Consider the following 13,948-nt stretch of genomic DNA (forward strand, 5'->3'; position numbering starts at 1 on the left):
GCTATTTTTCTTTCACCACACACAAAAAAAGAAGTTTGTAAACAATAAAAACCCCAAAAGAACATGGAGAAAGACCAACACATTATATTTACACTAATTAGGCCACCTAGCAATCACAAAATCAGCGACTCGTGAAGTTCTACAAAGCCCAGACAAATACAGTAACTAGAGGGGGGCAGCATTTGGGGGAGACAAGAACCCAGGATCAGACACACATCACCCAACGTGTTCTGTTGCATTTGCCCCATTTCAACACAGTGAGGTAAGTTTGCAGTGATCCCACAGCATGTAAATGAAACCCCCTTTCTCCTTTAGCTACTATGACACTATAATCACTACTGCAGCAGGGTAGGACATTGGCTCTGGGTGCCACGAAGAAGCCTTCACTGATGGTCTCTCTGGAAGCCAAGCAGAAAAAGTCCAGACATTTGAAAGGTTAAGAATTTTAGTCTTTGCTTCATACATCCATCCTTGGACACACACACATCCACACACCCGTTGTGCATGGCAGGCCCAGCCTAATCCAGAGAGGGATGGATCTGGTGTCCCAAGCCAAGTCCTGTGCCCTATGATTAAGAGATTACCAACATATGTAATAAGGGAACAGGAATCCCTTATTACATATATTGGTAACTCTCACCTAATCTTGGCTTCTTCTCTTGACCTTTAACCTGGACCAGCCTCTCCTAACCTCTCTGCACCAACTTCCCACTTAAACTAATTTCCAATCTTCCAGTAGGAGATCAAGTCATAGGGTGACCCAATTAAAACAGTCTCCCATAAAGGGAGGGATTTCAAGAGGACACTATGGCAGAAAAGCCAGCTCTAATTGGCAAAAATGAGGTAGTTCAAGTAGTTGTTCTTTGGGGTGATAAAGCAACAACAATAAAAAAGTATTCCTGCTGTGCAGACCTGGAACTGCTGCTGACTTATCCCTGAGATTGTTCATGCACCTGAGAACACAGTGCAGGAATGAGGGCCTTAGATTAAAATATACAAAAATACAAAACCAGAATATTTATATTACAAAAAAAAAAAGTTAAAATGCACAAGATACGTCATTCGCACACAGCTAGTGCAGTTGGCATCCTGGAGAAAGTGGGACCCAAGGTGCAGTTATCCAAGGGAGCAAATAAATAAAACTGTATTGGCCCAGAATGGGGTAGTGAGCTTAGGAGCAGTTGGTCTGCAGGTGTCCCACCAACCACCCCTTTTGCCTGTCATCACAACCCACTGCTTAGGATAGTTCCCAGCACCCTGACCCAAGAGAGGGTTATGAAACAAGACATGAAAAACCCTGTTCCACCCCTGGGATTCCCTCCCACAAAATGTATTGGCTGCTGGGTTGAGTCCATCAAACTGCTCTCATCTTTTCACTCTGCCATGAGAAATTTTTATAAATCCTCTTTCAAAGGAAAACTTCCCTGTCCAGGCCACTATCATAAAATGAGAGATTCTAGAGTATATCATGCAGGCTCTAAGGGTATTACTCCTGAAAGCCCTCACTTGTATTTGGATAGAGCATGGTTGGAATTCCTTTGCCTCATCCCCTCCCACACCAAGATGGAAGAGGGGGTGATGCTATGGACCCCAGGCTGAGATACATGGCAGTGCCAGCTACCCCCTACCCACCCTCTCCCACTTTCTCCACTCTGCCAATTGATGCCTGCTCCTTGGAACTTCCTAATCACAAAAGGATTGCCCCCACATGCTGTAGGCTCAATTCTGGGCCTCTGGGAGCAGGGCAGGGCTGTGGATCTCTTCTTCTTCCTTCCGAAAGTAGGAGGGCTTTCCCTGTGAGCTGAGCGCCTGCTGGGCCATCAGCGGACATGAGGCCACCATATGGCTGATGCTTTGACAAAAGTGACATTTCTTGGGCTGGGGTGGCAGCTTGCATTCCTTGGCACGATGGTCTAGACCTCCACAATTGTAGCACCTGTCTCCTTTTGATCTGCGCTTCTGCATGTTCTTCCCCTTTGGCCGTCTCTCACTCCCAATACAGAACACCCCACCAGGTCCAGTGACACGGAGAGATTCCAGGCCCTTGGCAGACTTCTTAAAGGTGAACTCCACTGCCTCACCCTCCTTCAGGCTCCGGAAGCCCTCCATGTGCAACTTACTCTGATGCACAAAGACGTCCACAGGGGGGTCGAGCGCGACCCCGGCGCGGGCGGTCATGGACAGGAAGCCGAACCCCAGGTGCACGTTGAACCACTTACAGATGCCCGCACCGTGCAGCAGCTGCGGCTCCTCGGCCTCCCTGGCCGCGTTCTCTGACACCTCCTCCACCGCCCTGGCGCAGCCACCTACAAACTGCTGGTTGGACACAGAGCCCATGGTTGTTGCCTGAGCCCGCGGCTCCGGGCCCCTGGTCGGGCGGCTGCTGGCCCCAGAGAAGTCCGGAGGCAAAGGGGTGGCTTGGAGAAGAGGCAGCTACATCTTCCCCAGCACCCAGAAAATATTCTTTATGCTTTTATATGGAATTTCGAATAAGAATTGAATCAAAAAAGATCTGGGGGTTAACCCTCAATAACCCTGAAAATTAAATTAACTACAATATACCATTCCTTAACTATTAGTTGAAGTCTTAATGTGATAAAGCTTGTATATGGGCTATAAACTGGTCACAAAAGACTTTTATTCTTCCTTACCTTTAATGCTGATGGGTCAAGTTCCCTTGAACTTACTTTCTCAAACATAAAGATCCGGCTTAGCTGGCCACCCCCTTTCTCAATGACTGTGGAGATATATAAGGCAGCCTCCTGAATGAGATGACACAATCGCAACATCCATGCTGTCTTGTGGAACTCTAGGCTGACCAAAACTATAGTCACAGTACGGAATTCGGATACATACTCCATAGGTTGGCCTTCATCAATCTGCAAAGGCACAGTGAATTACCTTGCCTGTATCTTCAACTCTTGGCATGATATTTAGGCATTTTAATTTTATGTCTCATGTTAAGTATGGGAAAATAACTTAGGGATATCAGGCAAAAATTTAAAAGAAAAATCAGGCTTGAGAGGTACAGAGGTCATACAAACCAGTGTACCTGGGAATAAAACTATTTGACTTCAAACCTAATTCACTGATGAAATATTGCCAGGTTTTTATATTTCCTCTCTGAGAGTCTAATATGTGCAACTCCAATAGTCATTATATTGCTTATGAAGGGACTCACACATATTCATACATACATCATCAACACATATTTACCAAACCCTATACCCTGCTTGCAGTATCCTAGGTTCTCCAGGGGCAAACTGAAAAATAAATATTGCTTTCTAGGATTGAGCAATCTAACTAAAGTTAAGACATGTAATCACAGTAATGATTGGTACAGATGGGGAAATCTGCTGGAATTACTAGAGACAAAGTGGATCAATACAATAAGGTCATCATGGATACATGTACACCTGTTTACACAAACCCACACATAGTCTACATGATGACTCAAGAACCTGGAAATACCTTTTCTGCAAGGTTTTTCATTATGTGTTTCCGCAGGGTTTGCTCAAGTGCAGAGTCTGGATTCAATTCCAGTGCAGTTCTTAGAGTGTCTGAGAAAAGAAAAACAAACAAAATGTCTCAGGTCATGTGGAAAATATCTGGGGCTTAGGTAGAAGGGACAAAGTAACTCACCAGCACTTGTCCGGTAATGTGGCAGATAATCAAGGCACTTATCAAAATGCTCATCAAAATCAAATGGGTCAATGATCCGCATGTCTCTTAACTAAAAAGTAGAAAGGAAACTGCTCAATTCTGTGCCCACCCCCAATCAGTTTACCGCTGGTTCTTTAACAGAGTTCCTGAGGACTCTCTGTTGTTTATCCTTTATCTTCCGAGCCTTATTGTTCTGTCTCATCTATATTTCTTTGAGAATATCCCTAGCCTCCCTCCAAAATAGAGTTCCAATGTTGTTGGTTTGGTCAGGCAGTATGTAAACACCACCAGAGCACTGCCCTGGGTATTAAGGCGGCTTTTTCAGGATGGGGAATGGGTGGGGCCAACCTCTTACTTTCACAGCTTCATCCTCCCTCGTGACTTCCACTTCAAACATGTACTGCTCACAGAGCTTCCAGCAGTTCCAGGACAAGACAATTTCATTTGCCTGAGCCAAACGCTGAGCAAACTGGACATCATCTACATCCCGCCCAATCACCAAGAGGTACTGCCGCTGCTCGTCTCCAATAATAATCTGGGAAATCTGACCTGCAGATAGACCTATCCAGAAAAAAAGGAGACAAGTGGAGATTAGCCAAACTCAATTGGAAAACTATATAAAGGATAGGGCCTGGAATCCTCATATGGCTCTATACAACCTTGAGCAAATGACTTCTTTTTGAGTTTGATTATGTTCAGATATAAAAACATGGAGAATAATATTTCTGGCCTAATGGTTTTTAGAATCCCTAATGATAAGGATATTGAAAATCCAAAGTTCAAAGCATCATGCCAATTTTGTTATTGACCTCATGTGCAGAAATCTTAGGTGAGTTCACTTTTTAAAATAATACATTGCCCCAGATTTCCTTCTGTCTTAAACACACCTAGAGACAGATATTTGAAAAGGCTGGGTTATGTGTGGGACAAAATGAGAGATGTTAGGACTCTGAGTGTCTCCAAATTGTTCTTCTAAGGGACAGCCAGTCCTGATGGCAGAGAACTTAGGGAGGAGACCAAATGGTTATTTTCAGAAGCTGCTGCTACACTCCCAGGGCAGAAAAGCACCTTCTAATTTAGCATAGTAATTGACTACATCATCCCTTCTCAAATGTAGAAGGGGGCTGAGTGAGTATTTTACCAGACAGGAGCCCTGCCATACACTTTTATTCTTACCACCTATCTTTCTGGCTCTTGAAGATTCTTACTGTTAATACAACTGAAAAAATGGTTTGCTTGCCAGGAAAAAAGTGATTATGATGAGGAGAAATTTCCTTTCATTAGCTAAGCCACTCAATCCAGGCTAAAAACAAGGAAAACATTTTAAAAGAATAGCAGAGACTTAGACTTTTGGCCAAGTTGGAATAACAGGTACTGAATTTACCTGGCAATCTGAAACAACTAAGGAACTGGAAACAATACATGCCACAATGGTTCGCAAGACATTTGACATCAGGCAGTGAAGGACAGTGATTTCTGAGAGATGGGAAACAAACGATGTGAATACTCTGATATACTATGAATACTCCGCTGGCGAGTTTCCAGTCCACGCCTTAAGGCAGGGAAACCAATTAGAACACAGAGGACTCCCTGAGTTGAGGAGTCAGGGCTGGAAGTCTGAAGAGGTCAAGGTGGCTAGAGTTCACAGAGCACTAGGAGGAGCATTAGAGAGAAGAGAACTGTACACAGAGATGGAACTCCTGAGATCTGTACTGGGTCCTCTCATCACTTCAAATGAGTACTGATCAATGTATGCATGTGAAGAAATTACCTGATGCCAGGGAAAAGAATCACATGAAAATATTAGAAGAAACAATCCACAAATATCATACAAGGCTGGTAATAGTTCCTGTTCCCACTAGCCAGAGTGTCCAAAAATTCACAGGACATTGGGTACAATACTCAGGAATGGGGCAAAACTAGCCCTAGACTAAACATTGCTCTGGTCCCATCCAACAATGCTTAGAAGCAAAACTCTAAAGGATCAAATTAACCGCATCCCAGAACCAAGCATGAGAATATCTATAGAAATATATAAAAAAAAATCCATGTCCAACAAATGACTGGCACCCATCAAAAATTACCAGGCATGCAAAAAACAAGAAATATATGACCCATAATGAGGAGAAAAATGAATCAATCGAACCCACTCCAGAAATGACACAAATGACAAATGATGAGGATATTAAAAGAGAATCTAGTGGAAAAAATGAACAAGTTGACATAAGGAAGATATATTTAAAAAAACCCCACAAATCAACCTTATAAAGATAAAAACTACAATGTATGAGATGAAAATATACTAGATGGGATCGAAGGTAAATTAGATATGCAAAAGAAAAGGACTGTAAACCTGAAGACATAGTAATAGAAACTATCAAAAATGAAACAGGAAGAAAAAGACAGATAAACAATGAAAGCATCAGTAAGCTGTGAGACACTTTTAAGCAGCTTAATATATGTTTAATTGGAGTCCTCAAAGAAGAGGAAAGAAGAGGAGACAGAAAAAACATTTGAAGAAATAATGTATAGCAGAATTGTTAATGGAAGTTCTTCAAACAGAAGGAAAATGATACCAGATGGAGCTACAAAAAAGGAATGAAGAGCACTGGAAATGGCAACTATGTGAGCAAATATAAAGATTTTTTAAAAAAATTATTTAAAATCTCTTTAAAAAGTAATGACTACTTAAATAGAAAATAATAAAATCCTATTTTGGGGGTCTATAATATATGTAGAAGTAAAATATATGACAACAATAGCACAAAGACCAAGAAGGGAGATACAGAAAAATAGATTTTTATACTATACATAGTACCACTGGAATTTAGGTTATGATTATTAAAGACATATGCTATAAGCCCTAGAGCAACCGCTAAAATAACACAAGAAAGAGACAATGCTCATAAGACACCAAAGGACCTAAAAGGTAATCATAAAAAACACCCAACTGATCCCAAAAAGGGCAGGAAAAGAGTAAAAATGAGAATAAAGAAAAGACAGAAAACAAATAGTGAGACAGTAGATTTAAATTTAACCATATCAATAATCACATTAAATGTAACTGGCCTAAATACTCCAATTAAAAGGCAAAGATTTTCTACAACAATATAAAGACACAAATAGCTTAAAAGTAAAAAGAATGGGAAAATAATATGCTATGCTAACACAAATCAAGAAAAAAACTAAGGTGGCTATATAAATATTAGATGAAGTAAATAACAAAGAAAAAAATAAAGATTACCAGGGATACAGAAAATATTTCTGTAAAAATCAAGAGGTCAATTCATTAACAGGACATAACAATCCTAAATGGTTATGTACCTAATAACAGAGCTTCAAAATACACAAAACTGAGTAAAAGAGATAAATCCCCAATTATATTCAGATATTAACAGTCCTCTCTGAGTAACCGACAAGTAGACAGAAAATAAATAAGAATTTAAAAAATTAAAACATTACCATCAACCAACTTGACCTAATTATCATATTTAGATGAGTCTACCCTATGACAGCAGAATACACTTCTTTTCAAGTGTACACAGGACATTTAGCAAGATTGACCATATTGGGGACCTAAAACAAGTCTAAGTCATACAAAGTATGCTTTAGCCATAACATAATTAAATCAGTAATCAATAACAGAATAATAACTAAAAAACCTTCAAATATTTAGAAACAAATCACACAATTCTACGTACCCTGTAGGTTAAAGAAGAAATCACAAGGGAAATTAGAACACATTTTGAACTGAATGAAAATGAAGACATATCAAAAGTTGTAAATTACAGCTAAAGTAGTACTTAGGGGAAAATGCATAGCACCAAAATGACTTATATTAAAAAAGTCTCGGATCAGTGGACATCAGCTTCTAGCTGACAAAATAAACAAACAAAAAAACCAACAAAAAACAAAAAAGAAACTAGACAATAAGCAAATTAAATCCTAACTAAATGAAAGAAAGAAAATAATTAGAGCAGAAATCAATAACCTAGAAAACAGAAAAACAACAGAAAAAAATCTATGAAACCAAAAAGTATGTTCTTTGGGGAAAAAAGATACTAAAATTGATAAAAAATTAAACTGATCTAACCTCTATTCAGTGATGAAGAAGAAAAGAGAGAAGACACAAATTACCAATATCATGAATGAGAGAGGTAATAATCACTATAGACTCTACAGATATTAAAAAGATAACAAGGGAGTAATTTTAATTTTGTCCATAAATTTGATAACTTAGATGGAGTGAACACAGTCCTTAAAAGATACCACCAAACCTCATTAGAACTAGATAATCTGAAAAGTCCTGTATCTATTAAAGAAATTGATACTGAATTTTAAACCTTCTTACAAAGAAAACTCTAGGCCCAAATGGCTTCACTGGTGAATTATAACAATGTTTGAAGAAACAATACTAATTTAACCCAAACACTTCCAGAAAACTGAAAAGGAGGGAATACTTCCCAAATCATTTTATGAGGCCGGCAGTACTGGCCATTAAAACTAGACAAACATATTACAAGAAAAGAAAACTGCAGATCAATATACTTTATCAATATAAATGCAAATATTTTAAACAAAATTTAATATAAACAACCAAGTGGTGTTTAGCCCAAGAATGCAGGGTTGATTTAACATGTGAAAATCAGTACAACTCACTATATTAATAAACTATGAAAATAAAACAATATGATCATTTCAACAGATCCAGGAAAAGCATGATGAGATGAATCTTCTACCCCTGGCAAAAACTCTTAGAAAACTAGGAATATAAGGAAACTTCCTCAACCTGATAAAGGATATCTATGAAAAACCAAAGAAAACATCATACTTAATGGTGAAAGACTGAAGGCTTTCCTCCCAAGATCAGTTGATTTGCTGGTCTGTTCTCACTTCTTCTATTTAAATGGTACTGGAGGAATTAGTCATTGCAATCAGACAAGAAGTAAGTCATTCAGATTGGAAAGGAAGAATTAAAACTGTCTATTCACAGATAACATGATCATCTATGTAAAAAATCTCATGGAATCTACAAAAAAAGTGAAGTTGTAAGAACATGATTAGCATATAGAGATGGTTTTCCTTTTTATATATTAGCAATAAAAAATGGAAATCTAAATTTGAAAAATATCATTTATAATATAATCCAAAAATAAGAAAGAGATACTTAGGCAAAAGATGTGCAAGATCTGTACAGTGAAAAACAACAAAGCATTGTCAACAAACTAGAGACCTAAATAAATGGAAAGACATAACATGTTAGGTGGAAAAACTAGATATTTTTAAGATGTCAGTTCTTCCGACATTATATATTCAACACAATCTCAATCAAAATTCCAGCAGGCTTTTTTTGTTGAAATTGACATGCTGATTCTAAAATCCATACATAAATGCAAAGGTTCTAGAATAGCTAAAACAACTTTAAAAAAACAAATTTGGATACTCTACATAACTGGATTTCAAGTCTTTATAAAGCTACAGTAATCAAAAGTGTGGCAATGGCATCAACATAGACCAACAGATCACTGAAATAGAACAGAATCCAGATCTAGACCCACACTTACAAGGTCAACTGGTTTTTTGACAGAGGTGCAAAGGCAAGTCGGCAGAGAAAGGACTGCCTTTTCCACAAATGGTGCTTGAACTACTGGATATAAGCAAAAAGGAAAAAAAAAAAAAAAAAAAAGGAACTTCTTACACCACATACAAGAAAATGAATTAAAATGGACCAAAGATCTAAACTATAAAAGCTGCAGAATAAAATCTGTGTGACCCTGGGCTAGGTAAAGATTTCTTAGATACATCAAAAGCATAATCCTTAAAATAAAAAATCATAAATTGGACTCCATCAAAATTAAGAACTTTAGCTCTTCAAAAGACTCTCTTAAGAGTATGGAGAGACAAGCCACCGATTGGAGAAAATCTTTTAAAATCACGTATCTTGTATAGGATTTGTATCCTGGATATAAAAAGAACTTTTAAGATTCAATAGCAAGAAAACAAACCACTCAATTTAAAGGGGGAAAAAAGGGCAAAATTTTGAAGACACTTCACCAAAGAAGATGGCAACTAAGCACATGAAAGCATTCTCAGTATCTTAGCCATCAAGGAACTGCAAATTAAAACTATAATGAAATACCACTACACACCTATTAGACTTTCTAAAATTAAAGACTGACCAAACAAGAGTTGTTGAGGATATGGAGCAACTGGAACTCTCATATAAAGCTGGTAGGAATGTAAAATAGTACAATCACTGTGGAAAAGTTTGGCAATTTCTTAAAAAGTTAAACAGACACCTACCATATGACACAACCCTTCCAGAATGAGGTTTTTACCCAAGAGAAATGAAAGCATATGTCCATACAAAGACTTGTACATGGATATTCAGCACAGCTTTATTTGTAAGAGCCCCAAACTGGCAACAACCTAAATGCCTACCAACAAGTGAATGGATAAATAAATTGTGTTCTATCCATACAATAGAATACTACTCTGCAATAAAAAGGAATGAACTGATAGATGATACAAAAGAATTAAATTGAATGAAAGTAGCCAGGGTACATACCATGATCCCATTTATATAGCAAAATAATCTCTAGTGACAGAAAGGAGCTCAGTGGTTGCTTGGGGCTGGAAGAGGAGTTGGGGAGTAGGGGAAGGCAGGGTTTGTAAAGGGGCAAAAGGCAACTCTTGTGAGTGATGGGTATGTTCATTATATTGGTTATGGTGGTTTCAAAGTATATTAATATGTCAAAACTTTTCCAATTGTACACTTAAAATTTATGTAGCATCAATTTTCAATTATCCCTCAGTAAAGCTGTTAAAACAAAAGAATAAAAAATGGTGACAGGACAAGGGAGATGCCATATAAGATCGAATATGATTCTTTACTACTGTTCCTCAAAGTATAAATGAATAGCTAGAATTAACTTTTGCTCTCAATTCAGAAACCTCTTGATGCAGTTTCCAGGTTCTTGTGAAGCTTTGTGTATAGAGCTTCCCCTCCAATCCAGACTCTGCCAGTGGTAAAATGCTGGCATCTGTAGGCAGTTTTTAAATTTATTGTATTACATTTTTGATTACATAGTACAATTCCATGGTTCAAAACCCAAACTATATAAAGAATATATAGTAAAAGTTTTGCTTCCACCTATATATCCATCTATACTATTTCCCTCCAATAGGTAACTTTTATTAGTTTTGAATGTATCCTAGCTGTGTTTAACAAATATCTGGGAATACAACAAATACAAACAAATAAGAAGAAAAATTCTTATTTTCCCTCCTTACACAAAAGGCAGCATACTAAATGCACTGTTCTGCTTCTTAGTTTTTTTTTCATGTAACTGTATCTTAGAGATATTTCCATATCAGAACATCCTTTTTATTAAGGTACAGAGAATTTCATCTAGCAGACATTATTTACTCAGTCTCCTATAGATGGATAGTTGAATTATTTTCAATCTTTCATTATAATCCACATTGCAATCAATAACCTTGCACATACAACATTTCATAAATGTGAAGGTATATGTGGAGCATAAATTTCCAGATGAGGGATTGCTAGGCTGAAGACTAAACACATTGTATCTTGTGATTACCCAACTGCCCTCTGTAGAAGTTGTACCATTTTCACTCCCACCAGCAACATATAACATTTGTTTCCACACAGCCTCAGCAACAAAGTGTGTTATCCATCTTCTGAATTTTTGCCTATCTATAGGTAAGAAATGGCATCTCAATGTACTTCTGATAGGCATTTTTCTTAAGAATGAAGTTGAGCATCTTTTCAAAGGTCATTTTCATTTCTTTTTCTATATACTATTTATTCATATCCTTTGCCAATTTTTCTTGTAGAATATTGGTCTTTTCTCTATTTCTAGGAGTTCTTTCTGTATTAAGGAAATTCACCCTTTTAAAAATATGGTATAAATTTCAAATATTTTCTTCACAATTTGTCATTTATATATATTTTTAAAATTTTTTATTAGAACAGTTGTAGGCTTACAGAAAAATCATGCGAAGTACAGAGACCCATACAATTTACTTCCCCCACCCGTTTTCTCTATTACTAACATTTTACATTATTAATGTGGTACTTTTGTTACAAAATACAAAACAATATTAACTACAGTCCACAGTTCACATTAGGGTTTACTCTTGATGCTTATAATTCTTTTTTTTTTTTTTTTTTAATTTTATTCTGGTAACATATAGAACCTAAAATTTCCCATTTTAACCACTTTCAGGGATACAGTTCAGCAGTGTTAATTACATTCACAATGCTGTGCTGTTTACCTTTTGAAATTTTTGTAGTTTTTTTTTTTTTTTTTAAATTGGATCACTCTTTTAGGAGCCACTACCTATCTTTAGCTGTAGGTCTTGGCCTTCTCTGGTATGGTAAATCCCAAACTTCTCCTGTATCTCCAGACTGCATTTTACCACCAGGGTAATGATGTCACTCAGTTGATTCTTTTTCACTGTCCAGAGGGCCAGGAGCACATTCCCTGAGGAGACAATAAGACAGGCTGACAGAGCTCAAGTACCTGCACTAACCTAGCCAAAGGCAAAGCCCCCAATAAAGCAGAAGATCTAGGGTGAATATCATGCAAGGCAGACAAGGTTTCTTGACCTTATGCATTATGCTAGGTTAAAAAACTACTTTGGATCCTCAAAACCATTCTGCATATAAAACATGACTATGTAGAAGTTTGAAATTTTCCCAAGGTTAAAGGATATTTTTGGTAATCTGTACTACCCCAGTTATACTAATAGATGGGGAGGGGTACTAGCAAAAGGTTCAAAAAATGTAGGTCTAAGTTGAAGTTTAATTTTATAACTGCTTCAATTAAGTTCATTTCAGAACATAGGCCAATCTGGGGCAGTGTAGTTGTTAATGATCCTAAGAGTGATCCAGATAGGAGTTTTCCTATCTTGAATCCTCCCTGTCTCACACTTAGCTTCCGCTATTAATAAGTTCCTTATCAGTTTTCCCAAGAATGCTTCTACAGGCATTTATTTTCCTGTCATTCAATCTAAACGAAATGTAAAGCATATGCGAGCTTAATATGGACGAGGCTTTTCCTTTCCACTGAGAAGTCTTTTGAGGTCAAGACTGTGTCATCTTCAACTTCGTATTCTCAGTGCCTAGCACAATGATCAAACAAATGTTGAATAAGCAAATAGGCCAAATTCCACCTAAATATAATCCTTCTCACAGTCCTTTAAATATGCAGAAAGACTGAAAAATACCTGTGATATTAAGGATATCTCCTCCAAAACAGAGCACATCTGAAATCAAGTAGGAAGAGAGAGGAAAATGAGTCAAAATCAGAGACATACCAGATCATGGCAGAAACATATATGAACAAAAGCATGACCTAGTCAGTTTTTCCTCATATATTTTCTGGTCTATTTGTTCCCTCCAAAGCTTAGGCTTAGGCTCTGCCTCCCTTCCCTCTACCTTTATTCCAAATCCATCTGTACTTAAACCCATCTTCTCCCTTCCAGGTAAAATGGAAGAAGTATTCCTGCTTCCTTCAAAGTCATCCCCCATTTGTGTTCTGGATCCTATACCCCCTCACCATCTCAAGGACTTTACTTCCTCCCTTATTTCCTATCTACTTCATCATTCCCATCAGCATCTTCAAAACACTCACACACACAACAAAAACAACCCACCTACTCTTGACTCCACCTTCTCTAGCTATTAACACTGTGTTTCTGCTACATTCATAGCAAAACTTTTTAAGAGTTGGCTATACACTTTTCCCTTTTTCCTCATCTCCCATCCACTCTTTCTTTTAAATTATTTCTCCACCATTCTGTTCTCAGCTCACTTCAATCTGGTTTCTATCTCTACCACTTCCCTAAAATTATCAAGATCATCAGTAGCAGTCATCTTATCAAATTCAGTGATATTTTTCTGATCTCAGTGTACTTGACATCTCTCATTTTCAACCTAGCTGACTGCGGCCTCCTTCTAGAGACACACTTCCCATTTGGCTTAAGGAACACCACACTGTTGCAGGATAATATCTTTACTGAGGAGTCTCAAAATGAAGATGCTGACTCATTCTCTCTATGTAAAGACCAGATAACTGTGAAGCCTTGCTGCTCTCGTACCACCTGATGCCTTTGACTCTGATATTGAAGAACCAGTTCTTCCTTCCGATATGCAAGCATATTTAACAGAACTTTTACCCAAAAATACTCCTGTACAATTTCCAAATGATGATAGAAAGTGGCGAGGCCTTACTATAATAACTGGGACAGATGAATC

General features: G+C 37.6%; 2 protein-coding genes across 6 annotated transcripts in view; both read right to left on the reverse strand.

Moving 5' to 3' along the window:
• LOC119539263 (adenylate cyclase type 10-like) overlaps window positions 1-13,948 on the reverse strand; it is a 52,752-nt gene that overhangs the window by 34,600 nt on the left and 4,204 nt on the right. For all 5 annotated transcript variants that reach the window (XR_005217817.1, XM_037842643.1, XM_037842642.1 and 2 more), the window contains exons 3-8: window positions 12,919-12,957; window positions 12,030-12,173; window positions 4,019-4,224; window positions 3,643-3,733; window positions 3,472-3,560; window positions 2,688-2,879 (exon numbers count right to left, since the gene is read on the reverse strand). Coding sequence is in view for 4 of the 5 variants with exons in the window: in XM_037842643.1 (XP_037698571.1) it covers window positions 2,688-2,879; window positions 3,472-3,560; window positions 3,643-3,733; window positions 4,019-4,224; window positions 12,030-12,173; window positions 12,919-12,957 (761 nt within the window). In the remaining variant the exon portion in view is untranslated. The remainder of the gene's footprint in view (window positions 1-2,687; window positions 2,880-3,471; window positions 3,561-3,642; window positions 3,734-4,018; window positions 4,225-12,029; window positions 12,174-12,918; window positions 12,958-13,948) is intronic.
• On the reverse strand, window positions 1,657-2,608 carry LOC119539267 (protein lin-28 homolog A-like). Its single transcript, XM_037842650.1, has one exon. The coding sequence runs from the start codon at window positions 2,335-2,337 to the stop codon at window positions 1,720-1,722; it is 618 nt and encodes a 205-aa protein (XP_037698578.1). The 5' UTR covers window positions 2,338-2,608; the 3' UTR covers window positions 1,657-1,719.

This window comes from Choloepus didactylus, chromosome 7, assembly GCF_015220235.1.
Source record: "Choloepus didactylus isolate mChoDid1 chromosome 7, mChoDid1.pri, whole genome shotgun sequence".
NCBI classification, from domain to species: Eukaryota; Metazoa; Chordata; class Mammalia; order Pilosa; family Megalonychidae; genus Choloepus; species Choloepus didactylus.